Genomic DNA, 19,840 nt, shown 5'->3' with positions numbered 1-19,840 from the left:
TATTGCTATTCCTAGAACACAGAAAGTTAATAGTACTAGTACCAGTGTGACCACTAGTATTTCGAATGCATTAGCTAACCAGGTGGGTATCCATTAGAGAAGGTAGTTTAACATCTAACATCTGCAATGTCTTCCACCTCTTCCACCATTTTGGTGTGCAGATCTGTCAAGGTGGCTATTGCCTCTGTGAGAGTTTTATTTTCCTCATCGTCGGCGGGTGTATATGTGCAGCAAGAAGGCACCATTTTTAAAGCCTTTTACTGTTGTATTTATGGTCTGCAACAGTTCCCATTGGGTTATTTCCACCATTTGGCATTCATATTGACCTGCAACCTGGGGGTAAAAAGGGATGCAAAGAACATATCTGCCCTACTGAACAATTTATGCTCATCTTGTATGCCGTCATATGCCTTTGTCATCTTTGCCAAGTTATAGTTACCCCTTTTCGTGGGTTTAATGTGTTTGTTCATCTTGGGGAAATCACCAATCTGCACCTCGCTTTGGGGCACTATTTAAGCTGGTGCACTTATCACCACCAGGAAGCAAAGGCCTCCTCAATTCGAAGGGAGCTACATGTAGGCTTTTGAACCACAGACCCCCAAGTGGTCCAATAATACAGCTGTGCCTATTTTCATATCAGGCACATACAAAATGCATTTACACCCTTTATTTCTTTCCCCTGCTGCATTAATGCATTGTAGCAACTTATGTGGCCTCATTCTAAGTGTGGAGGTCTGGAAATAAGGGTGCTGGTCGCACCGTACCGGCATCCTTTCCAGTCCGCCACACTACAACTCTGCCTTCTGGGGCTGTTGCACCAAGCTGGTCTGACCTACCGGGCGCAATGGACCTGGAAAACAGAGTTGTCATGGAAGCACCGGCACCGTTAACAACAGTGCCGGTGCTTCCGTGACCCCATTCCCGTGGAGTCATATAGAACTGCACAGGAATGGGGTCTTACCAAATCCGCCGCCTGACTTCCGGCTCCACGCGGGACTTGCACCGGGAAGTCAGGCGGTGGATTCGGTGTTACAAGGATGGCAGTAACGTGGGTTACCAGCGTCCTTGTAATGAGGCCCATGGTCTGTTATTTTAACCTCTCCTATATTAGGGCCTTCCGAGGATGAAAGGCTTGTTTTTGAGGAGAAGTGCAAGCCGTTACTATGCTGCTTGTATCTTCTTGGGAATGTGCTTTTGTTTTATTTAATCTGTTTATTGGCATTTAAACAGCAAAACAATACACAAACAAAACCACAGAGGGTTGACCATGTGATGAGAAGAAAGGAAAAAACAAAGCAAAAGCGTCATACAGATGTTATGATATCAATGGTCTTCATACCCTCTGTGCCCCAGCATTCCCTTCTGCCAAAATGCGCACATTACATTTAATTCTGATAATTCTTTCTGGTTCATGACTACAGGACACCAAGATTTAAGCAACAATCTAAAGCCTCGTTCAGCATCTGCCCATCTCCAATCGTAAGCCAGCGCATAAGCCATAATTTCAAATGTTCAGAGCCAGGGCTATGACCAATAACCCTAGATACTGGTGCACTCACTAAGCCTAATCCACGCCAAAGTTCGACATAAGATCACACGCACAGGGTAATATTATGTTGTCCCCCCCACAACTAAGTGCTCCATAAGCACACCATTGTTTCGACATCATCTGTACCATTTCCTACCAATCTTTATACATGAGCTTAGAGCCCTTTATTAACATGCATGCAATGGATGGGTTAACAGAATAACTCTGAGTCCAAATAACCGAACCAACTCAGGAAGATGGCAAAGTACTGTTTTATTATCAATTATCTAAAACAGGGGGTTACAATGGACATGAAAGGACATTCTCCCAATTTCTCTCAACGATCTATTCACAGAACATAGACTTTATACAAGAAGTGCTGCAAGACTGGGACCTTATTATTGTGCGATCTACTTTTGTTGTGGCTTACAATTCCAATTAGCCAAGCCCCGCCCACAGCCCGGTGTCACCTATATTACCAGTGGCCACATGCACAAGCGTGCGCGGACCACGAGAAGTACCGGAAAGTACTGCTTTGCCGCTCCTGCTGCAAGACTGGGACCTTATTATTGTGCGATCTACTTTTGTTGTGGACTACAAGTCCAATTAGCCAAGCCCCCGCCCACAGCCCGGTGTCACCTATATTACCAGTGGCTACACGCACCAGCGCGGGCGTACCACGAAAAGTACCGGAAAGTACTGCTTTGCTGCTCATGCTGCAAGACTGGGACCTTATTATTGTGCGGTACTCCATGCATCTTCAATCTCGTCTGTCCACTGTTTCAACAGAACTTTGAATGATTACCATAGATTATTGTTGTGCTTGTGCTTAAAACATTCCTCTTTATTTGTATCCCTTTAGATCTACTTTTGTTGTGGACTACAAGTCCAATAATCCAAGCCCAGCCTACAGCCCGGTGTCACCTATATTACCAGTGGCCACGCGCACCACGAGAAGTAACGGAAAGTACCGCTTTGCTGCTTAGCCGCGAGGCAAGCAGCCAGCGGCAGCCCAGACTTCCCGTGAACGACCAATTTGCTTTATTACCCAGCAGGTCTGTTAATTTCCTTTACTTTAGCAATACTAACATTGGTTATCTTGACAGCTTTTTAGCATAATACCTTTCATGCCCGTAACGTTGTATACATTAAAAAACGGCATGCCGCTATGTACAAACTAAAAATACGTCAGAGGTGATGTCATACTACGTGAAAATAGTGAAAAACCTACTAGGGATTGTGATAGGCTTAAGGGGAACATCGAAGTATACATTACATAGGAACTGGGATTGCGATTGGCTGCCCACTGTCTGGTGTACAATATATGCCTACTTTTAAAACATATCACGGAAGGCGGTAATGGTTAACGGCCACCGTTAATGGTAACGGTGACCGTTAGCCAGTACCGCCTTACTACGAGGTCACTTAGCGGGTTGGTGATTTAACGCCTGCTTTTTGCAGGCGTTAAAAACCAACCCGCTAAGGGGCCTCGGAGCTAATTACGGCACCGCAAAATTGCGGTGCCGTAATTAGCGCCTTCCCCATTCCCATAGAGCCCTATGGGGCAGAAATGGGAATGGGGAAGGGCAATGGCGGAAGGGGGATTTACCGCCCCACCAACCTTGGAATGGGGCGGTAAATCCCCTTTCCGCCAAGGCGGTGCCGGTATTTTACCGGCATGAGCCATGGCGCTAATAGCGCCATGGCTCACCGCCTTCCGTGTAATGAGGCCCATCATCTTCAAAACCATTAAGTACACGGTTTACAATTTGTCTTCAAACCATAAGGTCCTTCGTTATACTGACCTCTACAATTGGTTATCACCTCTTCCAGCATGCCTGCGCTGCTTAATAGTAAAATAAGCAGAACAGGCTGCAGCCAGCTACTCCAGGAGTGATGTGCTGATGACATGTAGACCACCCCAACAACGGGCTGGGTGTGTTTTTTGTATTGTACCAAGTCTCCACAAGCCTGGAGATACACCCTGCTGCACCACAAGCCACTTTACCCATTTAAAGAGATATTATACGTCACCCTGGGGTATGATTGTAATTTATGTACATTGGCCCTCATTAGGACCCTGGCGTTAAGGGGTTAACGGCGCCGTAAAAGGTGTCGGCGCCGTTAAACCCTTAACGTGTTACTACGAGGTCCCTTTGCGGGACCCGACCTTAACGGCTGGTCTAGACCAGCCATTAAAGTAGGGGCCCGCAAAGGGATTCTCGAGGTAAGTACTTACCGCCTTCCCCATTCCCATTATGTCCTATGGGGCAAAAATGGGAAGGGCCATGGTGGCATGGGGAATTACCACCTCGCCAACCTCGGAATGGGGTGGTAATTCCCCATTCCGCCATGGCGGACTCCGGCATCGACCATGGTGCTAATAGCACCATGGTTTTCCGCCGGAGTCCTAATGAGGGCCATTTGTTCACACTAGTAGTGCCCTCTTATTTGCAATGTTCTATTCTGTAAGGTGACTTGGCCCAGGGTGAGGCATTGGTAGTCTTGGGGCTTCCTCTGGCAAATCTGATGTTTTATGGCAAGGTGGCTTCTTTGTGCCGCTTGCCACCAACATTGCCTAGTGGGCCAGGCAGAAGGGACACCCATGCCCTTAGATTCAGATATATCCCTTGAAAGGATGTACCAGAGGATATGTTGGCTCTCTGTATGGCTGTGCACGGCGGGATACTCTCTTCTTTCTCTCGGATTCAGCACAATGTTCAGGATGTGGTTTTCATAGTCAAGAAGAAAGCAATCCCACACGCTGTTAATCTTTCTTCCTGTTATACAAAGTCTTTTTTAAAGGGGAGGATATTGTTTTCTTAGATGTCGCTGACTCTAATAATAAAATGTGTTATTTAGTGCCTGGATCTCGTGATTGCACTAGGAATTCAGCTTTAAGGGTTAAACACAGACTGTGTTGAGCTAGCGCCAGCCTTGTTGTGGTTGTACCCAAATGAGTATGCTTCGAAGTGGGGGCGGGGGTCTAGGAAGCTCGGAAGCCAGCCTTCTGCACTCTCTATAAAGAGGAAGTGCCCGTCACACTGCCTGGAGCAGAGTGCCTAAAATACATCTCTAGAAAGCTTCCCCGGGCCATGGCAATCTCTTCCAGCTCAGGGATGTCATTTTACAGAGTCAAGGTGAAGACCAGCCCGAGCCTGACCGCAGGCAGCTTCGACTCCATCTCCATTACCCTGGTGGGATCCCGTGGGGAGAGCCCAAAGCACCCTCTTCAGGACCAAAGCAGAGGCTTCATACCAGGAGCTGTGAGTATCTGGGGGAACTCTTACCAGTGCCTCTGGTTCTGTACTCTCCTTCTGTGCACAGGGTAACGCGTATACTGGACCTTTATTTCAGGATGCATCTGCATGCCCACAAATGGGAGCTTCAGTGCGTGCTCCTGCCTTGCTTTGCTACCTGCACACCAATGCGTGGCCGCAGCATGCCAGATCTCCCCCCCCCCCCCCCGCCATGATCAGCGCTCCCCTGCTTGATGTCACCACATGTTCATTTGTCAGGGTCAGCATCCCCCTTTGTAACATTTCAAGTATCAGTCAGTCCATTATACGTTCATTAGACGTTTGACGGAGAAGCAAAAATGGTGGTAATTCTGTTACCGGCGCATTTATCATAGTTACAGAATTAGCACCAGTTTTACATACCACTAAATGCCATGTTTGAGCTATTGGAGGTACATTCTCCACTTTAACGTCAATAAGTGGTGGATTTACTGAAAGCGAAATTAGCGGCAGTGGGAATTCGGCCAAATCTCCAATGGAGTCCTATGGATTTACATAATGGCAAATAACACTGCAACACCACCACTCGTAATCTGGCAGTAATTCCAGCAGGTGAGTGGCGGAAACTGAGTTTGGCACCATTCCCATAGAAATACCACAGGAGTACCGGTAAACTTGGAATGAGGCTAAGTCAGTCCGTGAGATGTTTTGGGAGTGAGCCTTCTACTTGATGCCTAAGAATTGCTTACTTCTTCTGGCTGTGGCTCTACTTCTCTGGCCCCAGTCCTTGCTGCTTCCTGATTGGCTGGTCCAATAGGGCCTGCAATTCCTTTGCCCCTTGCGAGCGTGCTCTTCTGTTTTCTTCACACTGCTGTCCTCACATGATCTTGCGTGGTGTCCTTTCCTCTTCTTTTTTGACACAGTGCCACCCTTTCTAGATTCTATTTCCTTCCACCACTCACTTTGTATGTGCCGTTTTGTTACTTTATGCATCTGCTGCGGAGCACTGTATTTGGAATAATACTGGTCTATCCCTGTGAGGAAGTTACCCCATAATCCAATCAATTTATTTTTGAATGTATGTTCCTTGGTTGATTTCATGGTGTCATGCATGCATTTCTTTGCTTCTGGCCTGCGTCCTCTGCACTTCTCTGGGCATACCTCATGTCTTGTCAGGCAGCGTATTTGTATCATTTGTGTTTTCATGCCTCATCACAGGAAAGCAGTGACTCCTGTTACACTGTTGGGTGTGGCTCTGTGAGCTGGCAATCCTTTCTGAACATATTTTGCACAGTGCGCATTATGTTGATCTGTCTGATATAAGTTCTTCAAAGGTGAATTGAAATCCCATAATGAATAGGGCATTTCCCTCCGATAAGCCGAAACTATTACATTAGAGTACAGCTAGGGAGAAACGGCGTATAAGGAGGGAAACAAAGCTTGTAGGTGTTGTTTGGTTTTGTTACCCACCCAATGACTGCCCAGGGCCATGTTCATCCCTATGGCCATTCCCACCCACTTCTTGCCTCTCCCCACCCAAAACACATCCTCCCAGAATCTCTTTGAGCTTGGTTTACCAAACCTTGCAATCAAACCTTGAATTGAAATGCAGGCCAGTGTTTCATTGCTGCAGCTTTCTGAAAGTTAATGGGCCTCATTACAAGTTTGGCGGTGTGAGAAAGAAGTGGCAGTAATTCTGTTACCACCTTACCTGCAGCTCAGATCTAAAAAAGCTCCTATTCCACTGTTGAGGGCACTTGAAATATGCCAGTCATTTTGGCATTTCAAGTACCAGTAACGGTATTACCGTTTGGGTGTTATCCCACAGGATTTACCAGTGTGATACCACTGACCTTGTAATCAGGCCCTATGTCTTAATTGCAGCTGTAAACCTGCTACTGGTGTAATAAAAATGCCTTAACCAGGTCTGCCTTCAGCCACTCGATATATCTCTTCATTTATTTTGAGCCGAATGCTGTTTTTCATTTATTGAATTTTAAATTTTAATAGTGTTTTGAGGTAGACTAAGGGCCTCATTACACGGTAGGCGGTAGGGATTTAACGTTACCGGTAATGGAAAACCGGTAACGTTAAATCCCCATGCTAATTACGACCCGGCTCACCGCTATTAGCGGCACTGCTAAGTACGGTGCCACTAATAGCGGGCAGTCCGCGGGCGCGCAACCCTCCATCCCGTAAATAATGCCATGCCGCTAATAGCACACCATCACAAGGCGAGCGGACATGCCAATAGCGGCATGGTAAAGCCCCCAAAAGCCCTTACCAGCATGGCGCTAATACCGCCATCGCGAACCACCCGTTAAAATAACTGTGCAGTGTTACCACCTTCCACAGGTGGCCACAATCAGCACAGGTGGATGCAATGGAGACTGTGGCTGCTCAAAAGAAGCACACCACACCCCTTCCAACACCCCTTACCACACCAAGATGGTTCCAATACTAGCAGCATTACATGGCCTGGAGGACCTGATAGCAGCGCAGCTGCAACAACAACAGGCAGCACAGAGGAGATGCAGGAGGAGGAGGAGGGCAAGACAGGCACAGCAAGCACCACCACGGCACCTAATCATACCACAGAGGCACCCACCAATTCCCAGGATCAGAGCCAGTCCATTTAACCTAACACCTGAGCAGATACACACCCTGTACCGTCTGGACCGGGATACCATCACCAGCATCGTGGACATGATACACCAGGACATTGTGAGCCTCATAGACATCAGACCTGCCATCCCCCTCTACTGAAGGTGGTGACTGTGCTCCACTTCCTGGCCACAGGCACCTACCAGCATACAGTGGGGCAGATGCATGGAATCTCCCAACCAGTATTCTCACGCACACTGAACCAGGTACTCGATGCCCTCCTGAAGCATGCACCCGAACACATATACATGCCACGGACTGCCCAGGAGATTGCAAACACCAAAGTCGGTTTCTATTCACTGGCAGGCATCCCAAGTTGCATCGGGGCCATCGACTGTACACATGTGGAATTGGTCGTCCCACATCACAATGAAGTAGTGTACCGGAACAGGAAGCAATTCCACTCCATCAATGTCCAAATGGTATGTGACGCCAACAAGATAATCACACATTGCTGTGCCCGATTTCCCGGATCTACCCATGATTCCATGGTCCTGCGGAACTCAACTATCCCACGCTACATGGAGCGACAAACGGGACAGCGTTCTTGGCTTCTTGGTGAGTAGCAGGCCAAGCACATGGCAGTGTGCTTGGGGGGGGGGAGAGATAGATACTCCAACTGGGTGTGCATGGGGGGAGAGAGATATATACTCCAACTGGGTGTGCGTTGGGGGGAGAGATAGATACTCCAACTGGGTGTGCGTGGGGGGGAGAGATAGATACTCCAACTGGGTGTGCGTGGGGGGGAGATAGATACTCCAACTGGGTGTGCGTGGGGGGGAGAGATAGATACTCCAACTGGATGTACGTGGGGGGGGAGAGATAGATACTCCAACTGGGTGTGCATGGGGGGAGAGATAGATACTCCAACTGGGTGTAGCCTGTAGTCCATCGTCCAAATGCACATACAGATGTAAGCCAATGAAATGAACAGGCCACACTTGAGGTGAACAGTAACAGGACCCCATTCCTTCCCCCATATAGGTGATGCTGGCTATCCCCTGAAGAGGTGGCTCCTCACACCTCTACGGAACCCACCCAAACAGGCACGAAGAGGAATACAATCGTGCACATACCCGTACCCACATCGTGATCGAGCAGACTTTTGGCCTATTGAAGTCACGGTTTAGGTGCATTAGCAGGTCTGGTGGCACTCTCCTGAATGGCCATGAGAAGGTGGCCAAGATCACCATGACATGTGTCATGCTGCACAATATGTGTATCAGACGGAGTGTGCCACTGCCCCCTGACGTTGAAATAGAATCACCTGATGAGGATGATGATGGTGATGAGGATGGAGGTGAAGGGGATGCAGGTCATGCAAGAGGGGATGGCCAGGAGGGACGTGCTGTGAGGCAGCACCTGATCAACCAAATATTCTGAGTAACAAGTTCTCGTACTGTCACCTGGATATGGCTAGTGGTGCACTGGTGTCTGTTTGTTAGCTCACAATGGACCCTGGCGTCAATAAATTACATATACACAATGAAGAAGTTCAGGCCTGTGGTTTGCTCTCACACCAGTGTATTTATGAACTCAAACAGGAAAATGTGCATGTACCCAAACATCCCACCACCCCACCCCCTACCCCCACAACTGTCCCATCACACCCTACCCCCCACCCCCCACAACTGTCCCATCACACCCTACTCCCACAACTGTCCCTCATGTCTCTTCCACAATGTTTGCATCCAGGCATGCACGCGGAAGCATGGATATTCACTCCCTATTGGTCATTGCCTGATCCAGCATTTGGAGGCTGCCTGGTGGTGCATGCGGAGCGTTGGAGTGGGCTTGTCTGCCCCGAACTGGCGGACGAAGAAGTGGCAGACTGTCCTGGTGCTGGTGGGAATTGACGGTCCATTGCATCCCCAATGCGTGTGAGGACCTCACGAACTCTGATGACTCCACACACAGCCTGTCTGTGCAGGTCTCCATGCTCTCCCTGGAGTGCCTGGTTGTCTCCCCAATCTCCGCCCTGAGACGGGCAGCCTCCACCACATGCTGACCAACCAGCACAGTGAGACCCTGTTGCTGCTGGATGATGCTGGCCAGGTCAAGGGCAGTGTCGGCCTCTGGTGGTGTGGCTGCTGTGCCTTGTGATGCTGGCAGGTGTACAGATGGAGGCACCGGGGGGCTACTGTAGGATCCCATGGTCTCGTCACCAGTGATGTTGGAGCCAGGTGTGTGATGGGCTGATGGCTCAGGGGTTCCAGGGGGGCTTGGGGTGTGCATGCCCAGCTCGAATTCAGTTGGGTCCTCCACAACAGTTAATGGTGCGGTGGCTGCCGCCTCTCCTGCCGAACTAGCAGTAGCTGGGGGTGGTCCCTCGGTGGCTGCGAGTGGTGGTGGTGAGTGAACCTCCTGAGGTGGGGCAGATGGGTTTGGTGTGGCCTTGGCAGTGGCGCTCGAACGATGTTTGGAACTCTGCAAATGGAGCCTTGCGCCTTTTCCCCTTGATGTCGTGGTGGTGTCCTCGGTGGACTGTGGCCTTTTCTTCTTCTGCGCAGGGGGTGCCTGGGATGCATCCTCACTGTCTGTATGTGACCCTGTCGGAGACAAGAAGGGGGATGGCATTGGTTAGGGTTTGATGTACTTAATGCAGGATACATCATCAATGCAGTTGTGGGCATTTGCAATTCATTGTGAAGGGTGCAGGTGATGTGGAAGTTCAGTGGCTCATCCATGCAGTGTTGTGTGTGGCACTTGGCTCTGTTGATGTGTGCATGTGTGTGGGTCTGGCACTGACATGGGCAGGGTGGGATGCATGTGTGGATGTTTGGCCATCCATGAGGTGATCCTGGGCTGACATTTGTGGGGACCTGTAGATACACATTGCATGCTTTCATCAGTACACTTACCTCCATTCGACGTGTCTGCCACGCCATGCTCCATCCTCCCGACTCCCTCGATACATTCGACTCCGATCAGGTTCGCGCATGTCTCCTCCCATTCCTTTAGCTTGATTGGTGCTAATTACTGTACCGAAATTTGCGGTACCGTAATTAGCGCCTTCCCCATTCCCATTGAGCTCTATGGGGCAAAAATGGGAATGGGGAAGGGCCATGGCGGCATGGGGAATTACCGCCCCACCAACCTCGGAATGGGGTGGTAATTCCCCATTCCGCCATGGCGGACTCCGGCATGGACCATGGTGCTAATAGCACCATGGTTTAGCGCCGGAGTCCTAATGAGGCCCCAGGTGTTAAGGACGGGACCCGCTAAGGGACTTCAGAGCTAATAACGGTACTGCAAATTGCGGTACCGTTATTAGCTACTTCCCCATTCCCTTTGAGCCCTATGGGGGCTCAAATGGGAATGGGGAATGGTTCTCAGAATGGGGACTTACCGGGTCCTCCAAGGTTGGAATGACCCGGTAAGTACCCATTCCGAGAACCCGGACCCGGTAAGCAGTATGGGGGTAGCCATGGTGCTAATAGCACCATGGCTAACTCCTACCTCGTAATGAGGCCCATTGTCTGATTGGGCAATCCCGTAGCCAATGATCGTTCCCAGATCATGCACTGTCAGACTTCTTAGAGGCCCCATTGTGTGTCGGGTCACATTTGGCCTGCATCGCTGGGGTCACGCATGCTCGCTGCAGGATTTTGAACTATCATAACTGTTTAAGCTTGTAGATCGTGTTTAGGGAATCCCTGCGTGTATAATTGCATGTCCTTTTCCAAACCCTATCGTCCATTACCTCCCGGAAGTCCTTTTACCATTTAAACTTGACAGTAGGATCCAGTGGGGGTTTTAAGTCTTGTGACAGTTTGTAGAAGTGTAGGAACAACGTGCAGCAACTAAATACTTCAAGCGAGGAGAAGACTGAGGTTCCGAGGGAACATTGGGATCCTAGCCAAGGAAGGCTTCCCTCATTCTGAGGTGTTGAAAGATCGGACTGAGCTCCCTGGCACTTTTTCAGTGAACTGATCTCTCATCATGAAAGAACCCCCTGGATACAAATCTCCCAGGTGCCTCATGGCCACCTTGGCCCAAGAATCAGCGGTCCATCTGTCAGAGGTTGGTGCAATGAACGGTAAGCCCCAGAGTTCCGCCAGAAGCGCATATGGTCCAGTAATGCCGGTCAGCCATGCATCTACAGTGCAGCTGGCTGGATCATACTTGCCAGCATCCTGCGTGCACAAGGAGACAAGTAAGGACAGCAACTCGTGGTGGTGGACTAATGTGCGCTCAGCCCGCAGATGCAGGGGTGGAGATTTGTCGGGCATCCAATAGGACGCAAAATGCACCTGGGCTGCCAAGTACCAAAGTTCCATATCTGGGGCGACCAAGACCCCCCTGCTCATAGGGCAGAGTCAAAATTTCCCAGCAAATACGTGGGTTATGAGGAGGCCATGTCAGCTGAACCAGAAGAGAGCGAAGCTGGTCAAAGAATCTCCGTCCTGGACTCATGGGAATGTTTTGAAATAGGTATAGCAGTTTGGGGGGGTATGAGCATGTTAATGAGTAAAACCTGACCCCAGATTGACAGCGGTAAAGTCTTCCAAGGGAACACATTATGGCGCAGTTTCGAGAATAGCCCAGTGATTATCTTCCAGCAGCTTCACAGGATCCCGTGAGATCAACGCCTAAGAATTTCACTCAGGAGTCCTCCAACATAACATCTCTGATATTAAATGGATATGGGCCCTCATAGTTTTCCACATCAGTCTCGAGATCAAGTCTCACTGCCATTCTTGCACAGTCTGAGCGACCATGCCAGAAGGATCCGGCGCTTGGTCAGAAGTAGACACATAGCCAACAACTTGGCTGCAGATTCCATAAAGCCACACACCCCCCACAGTAAGCTGACTTGGGCCTGGGGGCAACTTCTGTACCCAGTATCTTGCCTGTGAGGTCCAGTGCCTCATGCCAAACATAATGGGCCTCATTACGAGGTAGGAGTTAAGGGATTACCGGTACCGGTAAGGGTGCCGGTGCCAGTAATCCCTTACCTCCATATTCCGAGGTCCCTTAGCGGGTCCCTTCCTTAAGGCCTAGTCTGACCAGGGGCCTCATTATGACCCAGGCACTAAGGGTTAAACGGCGCCGTAAAAGGCTGCGGCGCCGTTAAACACTTAGCGCCTAATTACGAGGTCCCTTTGGGGGACCCTACCTTAACGGCTGGTTTTACCAGCCGTTAAAGTAGGGACCCGCAAAGGGACCTTGGTGCTAATTACTGTACTGAAATTTGCGGTACCGTAATTAGCGCCTTCCCCATTCCCATTGAGCCCTATGGGGCAAAAATGGGAATGGGGAAGGGCCATGGCGGCATGGGGAATTACCGTCCCGCCAACCTCGGAATGGGGTGGTAATTCCCCATTCCGCCATGGCGGACACCGGCATGGACCATGGTGCTAATAGCACCATGGTTTAGCGCCGGAGTCCTAATGAGGCCCCAGGTTTTAAGGACGGGACCCGCTAAGGGACTTCAGCGCTAATAACAGTACCGCAAATTGCGGTACCGTTATTAGCTACTTCCCCGTCCCTTTGAGCCCTATGGGGGCTCAAATGGGAATGGGGAATGGTTCTCAGAATGGGGACTTACCGGGTCCTCCAAGGTTGGAATGACCCGGCAAGTACCCATTCCGAGAACCCGGACCCGGTAAGCAGTATGGGGGTAGCCATGGTGCTAATAGCACCATGGCTAACTCCTACCTCGTAATGAGGCCCATTGTCTGATTGGGCAATCCCGTAGCCAATGATCGCTCCCAGATCATGCACTGTCAGACTTCTTAGAGGCCCCATTGTGTGTCGGGTCACATTTGGCCTGCATCGCTGGGGTGACGCATGCTCGCTGCAGGATTTTGAACTATCATAACTGTTTAAGCTTGTAGATCGTGTTTAGGGAATCCCTGCGTGTATAATTGCATGTCCTTTTCCAAACCCTATCGTCCATTACCTCCCGGAAGTCCTTTTACCATTTAAACTTGACAGTAGGATCCAGTGGGGGTTTTAAGTCTTGTGACAGTTTGTAGAAGTGTAGAAACAACGTGCAGCAACTATATACTTCAAGCGAGGAGAAGACTGAGGTTCCGAGGGAAAATTGGGATCCTAGCCAAGGAAGGCTTCCCTCATTCTGAGGTGTTGAAAGATCGGACTGAGCTCCCTGGCACTTTTTCAGTGAACTGATCTCTCATCATGAAAGAACCCCCTGGATACAAATCTCCCAGGTGCCTCATGGCCACCTTGGCCCAAGAATCAGCGGTCCATCTGTCAGAGGTTGGTGCAAGGAACGGTAACCCCCAGAGTTCGCCTGAAGCGCATATGGTCCAGTAATGCCGGTCAGCCATGCATCTACAGTGCAGCTGGCTGGATCATACTTGCAAGCATCCTGCGTGCACGAGGAGTCAAGTAAGGACAGCAACTCGTGGTGGTGGACTAATGTGCGCTCAGCCCGCAGATGCAGGGGTGGAGATTTGTCGGGAATCCAATAGGACGCAAAATGCACCTGGGCTGCCAAGTACTAAAGTTCCATATCTGGGGCGGCCATGACCCCCCTGCTCAGAGGGCAGAGTCAAAATTTCCCAGCGAATACGTGGGTTATGAGGAGGCCATGTCAGCTGAACCAGAAGAGAGCGAAGCTGGTCAAAGAATCTCCGTCCTGGACACATGGGGCCTCATTACAACTCAGGCATTAAGGGTTAACGCCGTCGTTAACCCTTAACGCCTGATTCTGATTTTAACGGCTGCTTTTAGCAGCCGCTAAAATCCATGGCGCTAAACCGCCTTGGTGCTAATTACACCACCGTAATTTACGGTGGCGTAATTAGCGCCTTCCCCACTCCCATTATGCCCTATGGGGCAAAAATGGGAATGGGGAAGGGTAAAATGGGAAATGGGGATTTACCGCCCCACTCACCTTGGAATGGGGCGGTAAATCCGCCATCCACCAAGGTGTAAACATAGTTTACACCATGGTGGTAAAGTTGGCGTACTTACCGCCTGGGTCGTAATGACCCCCATGGGAATGTTTTGAAATAGGTATAGCAGTTTGGGGGGGTATGAGCATCTTAATGAGTAAAACCTGACCCCAGATTGACAGCGGTAAAGTCTTCCATGGGAACACATTATGGCGCAGTTTCGAGAATAGCCCAGTGATTATCTTCCAGCAGCTTCACGGGATCCCGTAAGATCAACGCCTAAGCATTTCACTCAGGAGTCCTCCAACATAACATCTCTGATATTAAATGGATATGGGCCCTCATTACAAGTCAGGCGTTAAGGGTTTAACGGCGCTGTCGGCGCCGTTACCCCTTAACGCCTGATTAAGAGGTCTCGGGTTTTAACGGCTGCTTTTTTTGCAGGCGTTAAAACCCATTCCGCAAAGTGACCTTGGTGCTAAGTACGGTGCCGCAATTTGCGGCACCGTACTTAGCGCCTTTCCCCATTCCTATATTATGCCCTATGGGGCAAAAATGGGAATGGGGAAGGGCAAATGGTGAATGGGGAATTACCACCCCACTCACCTTGGAATGGGGCGGTAATTCCGCCATCCACCATGCCGGAGTCCGGCATGGACCATGGTGCTAATAGCACCATGGTCCACCGCCTGACTCGTAATGAGGGCCATGGTGTTATATCGGCGAGGGGAAACATCAGTGATTTGGTCCAGTTGATACAGAGACCAGAGTACTGTCCAAACCAGGACACCTCATGAGTTAAAGGCCCCAGGATAGCCTGGGGGTTCTTCTTATATATAAAGAGATGATCCGCATAGAAATAAATAAGGTCTTTCCTTCCCTTTATCGTCAACCCTCGCCCCACCTTATCGCAAGTGGCGCTACTGCTCTTTCAAAGACTAGCGACTACAGTGGACAACCCTGCCTGCTCCCTCTGCTCAAGCCAAACGACTCTCCTGTTATTCTCAGTGCCCGTACCATGGCTGGCGGATTGGTGTACAGAAGCCCAACACAGGTCTGAAAATATCTGGACATGCCCATCGCCGCTAGCACTGTAAAGAGATATTGCCACGAGAAGAAGTCAAATGCTTTCTCAGCATCAAGAAAGTCTGTGGTGGCTCGTACCCTCGGCTCAAGTTCAGCTATTATAGCAAATAACCTGTGTAGGTTAAGTTCTGTTGACTGCGCTGGAAGAGACCCTGATTGGTGCAGGTGTTTAAACGACACCACATGTGCTAGAACCCAAGTCGCCTGGACCACAGCAAATATTTTAGTGTCGCGATTGGATGGGAAATGGCCCTGTAAGAGGCACATCTGGCAGTATGTTTGTCTGCCTTCAAAATCAGGGTTGTGAGAGCTTTGTGCTTAGTCGGGGGCTAAGTCCCTCACTCAAGAGCCTCTTTCGAAGCTTATGAGGGGCCAACCGGGGACAAAACTCCTTGCAGAATTTGGCTTTCAATCCATCCGATCCCAGAGCTTTTGCCGTAGGAAGATCTCGGATCTCCGCAAGTTTCTCTTCCGGCATGATTGGTGATTGAATAGCTTCTAGAGTCTCTGGACCAAGCCTGCCAGGATGGTGCTCAGATACATAGCCCCATAGGTTGTCCAATTGGACTACATCGTTTGCTATGTATAGCATGGCATAGAAGTCACAGAGTGCATCAGAATACCAGCAGAGGTGGTCTGCAACACCCCTGCAATGTATCCACTGCCTCTCTCACAATGGGCGAGCCATGCTAGAGCATGGGCAGACCAGCCAGCCTTGCCATACTTGCGTGCCATAACAAGCCCATGCATATAGCGAACTTCACAATCTGCAGCCTTTCGAAACCTATCGAGTTTGTCCTTCAGTGAGGGAAGCAGCGCAACATCCTTGGCCCCTGATATGTTAAGTTCCAGGGCGTTAATATGTTTTTTTAGCTCAGTGCCCATAAACTTCCCACTTACATAGACTTTAAAGGCTTCCCAGACCATGGCTATCTGAGTCATGGAGCCCAAGTTAGCCCCAAAATATGTAGCAATTGCCATGCCCATTTCCCCCTTAAAGGCTACATCCAGTATAGTCTGACGCTTAAATCGCCACATTGGCTTCCCTCCCCGTTCCTTGTTGAAGGCCAAGGACCACTTTATCGGGGAATGATCTGAGAAAGTACGGAGTACTATGGGGTAGTATTATCCATTTGGACAATAGTACATTCAAGAGTCATGCGGATTAGCGCCGGGGTAGTGGGAATAAGATCTGTGTGGGATTTCATATTTAGTACCAAAGAATAGAAGTAAAAGTCATCGTTGTCTCCATTAATGGTACGGTAGAGGTCTTGGATTTCAAAGAAAGACATTGGGCCTCATTGTAAGATTGCTGGTCCGGTAACAATGGTACCGGTAAGCTTGCCGGTACCATTGTTACTGGACTGACAAACTAGGAGGTCTGCTCGCGGGTGCCTTTTCACAAGGTCTGACCTGGCGGGCGTACTGGCACCCGCGAGCACACCATGTCAGATGCACCGGCACTATTCACGAATGCTTCTGGTGCATCCGGCCTCCCCATTCCCTTTGAGCCCTATGTGGCTCAATGGGAATGGGGAGCATTTTTTTCCGGCGCCGGGAATGGGCAATTACCAGGTCTGCCGGTGCCGTAATGCTCCGGTAATTGCCCATTCCCGGGCACCAGAAAAATAATTATTCCGCCAGCAGCCATGCCGGTTTTACCGGCACGGCTATCGCCGGTCTCCTAATGAGTCCCATTGGCTTATGTACTTCCTGCACTGCTATGAGAGAACATGAGAGAACTGGGAATCCAGCGGGACCTGTCCCGGACTGTGTCCAATGTAGTATTAAAGGCCCCCGCCCAAATCATTTCTGAACCAGCAAATTTAAGGCATTTATCTGCCAGAGAGGAGAAGAATTGTGGTTTGTCAGCGAACTGATCCCCGGAGCCTAGCGAACAGGACCAGGACCATCCCTGCATAGTGAGATACTTGAATCAATAACATCTTGGCATGATGACACTCACAGTATCACTGTGATCCTGGCTGTGTTGACAAGTCCATCACAGTGGTTACCACACCTTCGTCCTTGAGCTATATCTGCACTTGTTCATCTCTTATTGGCAACCAGGCTTGGCAGTCAGCCTGTCTGTTCTGCCATCCTGATATAGGGCCTCATTACAGGGTAGGCGGTAAGGGATTACTGGCACTGGTAAGGGCACCGGTGCCGGTAATCCATCACCGCCCTACTACGAGGTCCCTTAGCGGGTCCCTCCCCTAATGCCTGGTTTTACCAGGCGTTAGGGAAGGGACCCGCTAAGGGACTTCAGAGCTAATAACGGTACCGCAAATTGCGGTACCGTTATTAGCTCCTTCCCCATTCCCATTGAGCCCTATGGTGGCTCAAATGGGAATGGGGAATGGTTCCCGGAATGGGGACTTACCGGGTCCTCCAAGGTCGGAATGACCCGGTAAATCCCTTTTCCGGGAACACGGACCCGAAATGCGGTAAGGGGGTAGCCATGGCGCTAATAGCGACATGGCTACCACCTACCGTGTAATGAGGCCCATAGGCTCTTTGGAAGCCAATCTTGCATGTCATGGCATTTGATTTCTGCTTTTATGTGTCCCAGGATGCTTATCACAGGTTTGTAATCCACCGGTAACCTTAATTTCTCCCCCCCACAAATATCTTCGAAAATGTTCCCCTCCCCACGTATTTGCCATTGCACCTAATGTCAACATTAAGCTTGTTAATGAGCACTTTCCCCGCCAGAATGGGGTAATCCCTGCCACTGTAGTATAGGAACATCTGTCTCTGTCCCTGTTAAATACCCTAAGTGCCAATTTGCTATAGGTTGAAATGTAGAAGGGACATTCCCAAAACTCCTACACAGTGTGATGCTTCCCTTTATCAACGCGGGCAATTAGCTAGTAGAAAACGTTCTATTGCCGGTTTGTGAAATGAATAGGTTGCAGGTAATTTCCAGATGCATTCTTGACTTACATAAACAGCCAGAGCTGTGTTGGGTACACATTTGCATTTCATCAGCAGAAGTACCAGAGCTTGGATTTCGGGGACTATTTCTCCTCCTCTGTATCCACACAGACCAAAGCATGTCACCTAAAACTGGTGCTGCAAGACTGTTCTCCCGGGCGTCTGTTCTAGTTCGATGTGAGCATCTACTGTAAGTGGACTACATTCAGGATTTCTCTGCAGATAGCCAGAACATCAGGCAGCATGTGGATTCGGCATGGTGGTGTTCAACTTCTGAAGGAGGTTTGGACGGTAGCCAGAAAAGACTGGTTCAAGGCTACAGAAGCAGCCAGGTGGTAAAGTGAACTGTCACTCACAGTATAGAGATCTGTCCACTACCATTAGCGTGTGGGGTTCCAGACTTGTTCCAACCATGCTGATATGCTGGGGACAATGAATGCATAGTGCAGAAGAAATTGAGTGCCGAAGGTGAGGCACTCCTGACAACAGTACTTAATTGAACAGTGTAATTGACATAATTATCCACGCAAACAATGCCAGAAGTGTCCTATCAAAAATAGCCATACAGTATGCAGTGCAGATTCAGATGTACAGAGTAAGCTTCATCCTGTACATAGGGGAAAAAACATATTCAGACCTTACAATTTCTTTAAAATCCCACTATTCCTGCTGGGCGAGTTCCTTAGTTTACATACTCGACCTAAGAGAAATGCACTCCCGCCACTGTGACGGGTGACAACATATTTACCAGTGCTTTCTGTAAAATGATGCATGTTACCGAAGCACATTTCATATTTGGTGTCATGCTCCCACCCAAAAAAAAGCCATACAGAATGAAACTTTTTTTTTGCCATTTACTTCAAAAAATCAAATAAAAGTTTCAAACATCCCCAAATTCACCGCGGTTGAACACTGTGCAAACAGTACTCACCCTTCATAAAATCTCCTTGCCAATGTGAGTAGATTTTGGGAGCCCTGATATTTCAAGAAGACCAGTTACAAATCTGCCACCCTGTTGTCTCTCTGGTCATCTTTCCTGATGTTCAGCATCACCAGTGACCAGAGGTGTTAGAGCATCCACAAGCAGGAGGCTGCACTCATCACCATCGTAGGTGGTATCATAATAAGGAGCCTATATTGTCACATTGGCTAGAGGGAAGGAGCAGCAGGAGGTGGACGGATGAGGCCAACAGACAAATGGACAATGATTTTACAATTATTTTACCCAAATCCAGTTAGTATTTGTATTTTATTTTTTATTGTTTAATCAAAAATAAGATTTTTACAATATTGGTCAGTCATTCTTCCTTGCACATATACACCATGTGCTTATGGAGTCCGTTTTTGTCTGGGGTGATTCTGCTGCTGTCGATTTTTCATTATTAGTTAGTTGTGGACGTCTACTCAGCCGAGTCACAGATCAGCAGTAAGCAACTTGCTGTCAATGTGTTCTAAAATTTTTGCTTTCGCAATTTGCCAAACTGTGCGATTGCCACCAATGAGCCTGCACCACCATGTCT

At 49.3% G+C, this 19,840-nt stretch overlaps 1 protein-coding gene across 1 annotated transcript in view; it reads left to right on the top strand.

Annotated features, from left to right (window-relative positions):
* The first annotated feature begins 4,576 nt into the window (after window positions 1-4,576).
* Window positions 4,577-19,840, top strand: part of LOC138568676 (hydroperoxide isomerase ALOXE3-like) — a 411,617-nt gene continuing 396,353 nt past the window's right edge. The window contains exon 1 of the mRNA XM_069646461.1: window positions 4,577-4,794. Within this exon, the coding sequence (XP_069502562.1) occupies window positions 4,624-4,794 (171 nt within the window). The 5' untranslated portion in view covers window positions 4,577-4,623. The remainder of the gene's footprint in view (window positions 4,795-19,840) is intronic.

This window comes from Ambystoma mexicanum, chromosome 1p (assembly GCF_040938575.1).
Source record: "Ambystoma mexicanum isolate Mex_15411 chromosome 1p, UKY_AmexF1_1, whole genome shotgun sequence".
In the NCBI taxonomy this organism is placed as follows: Eukaryota; Metazoa; Chordata; class Amphibia; order Caudata; family Ambystomatidae; genus Ambystoma; species Ambystoma mexicanum.
The sequence above is the reverse complement of the archived record's forward strand: the minus strand, read 5'-3'. Positions and strand labels throughout refer to the sequence as shown.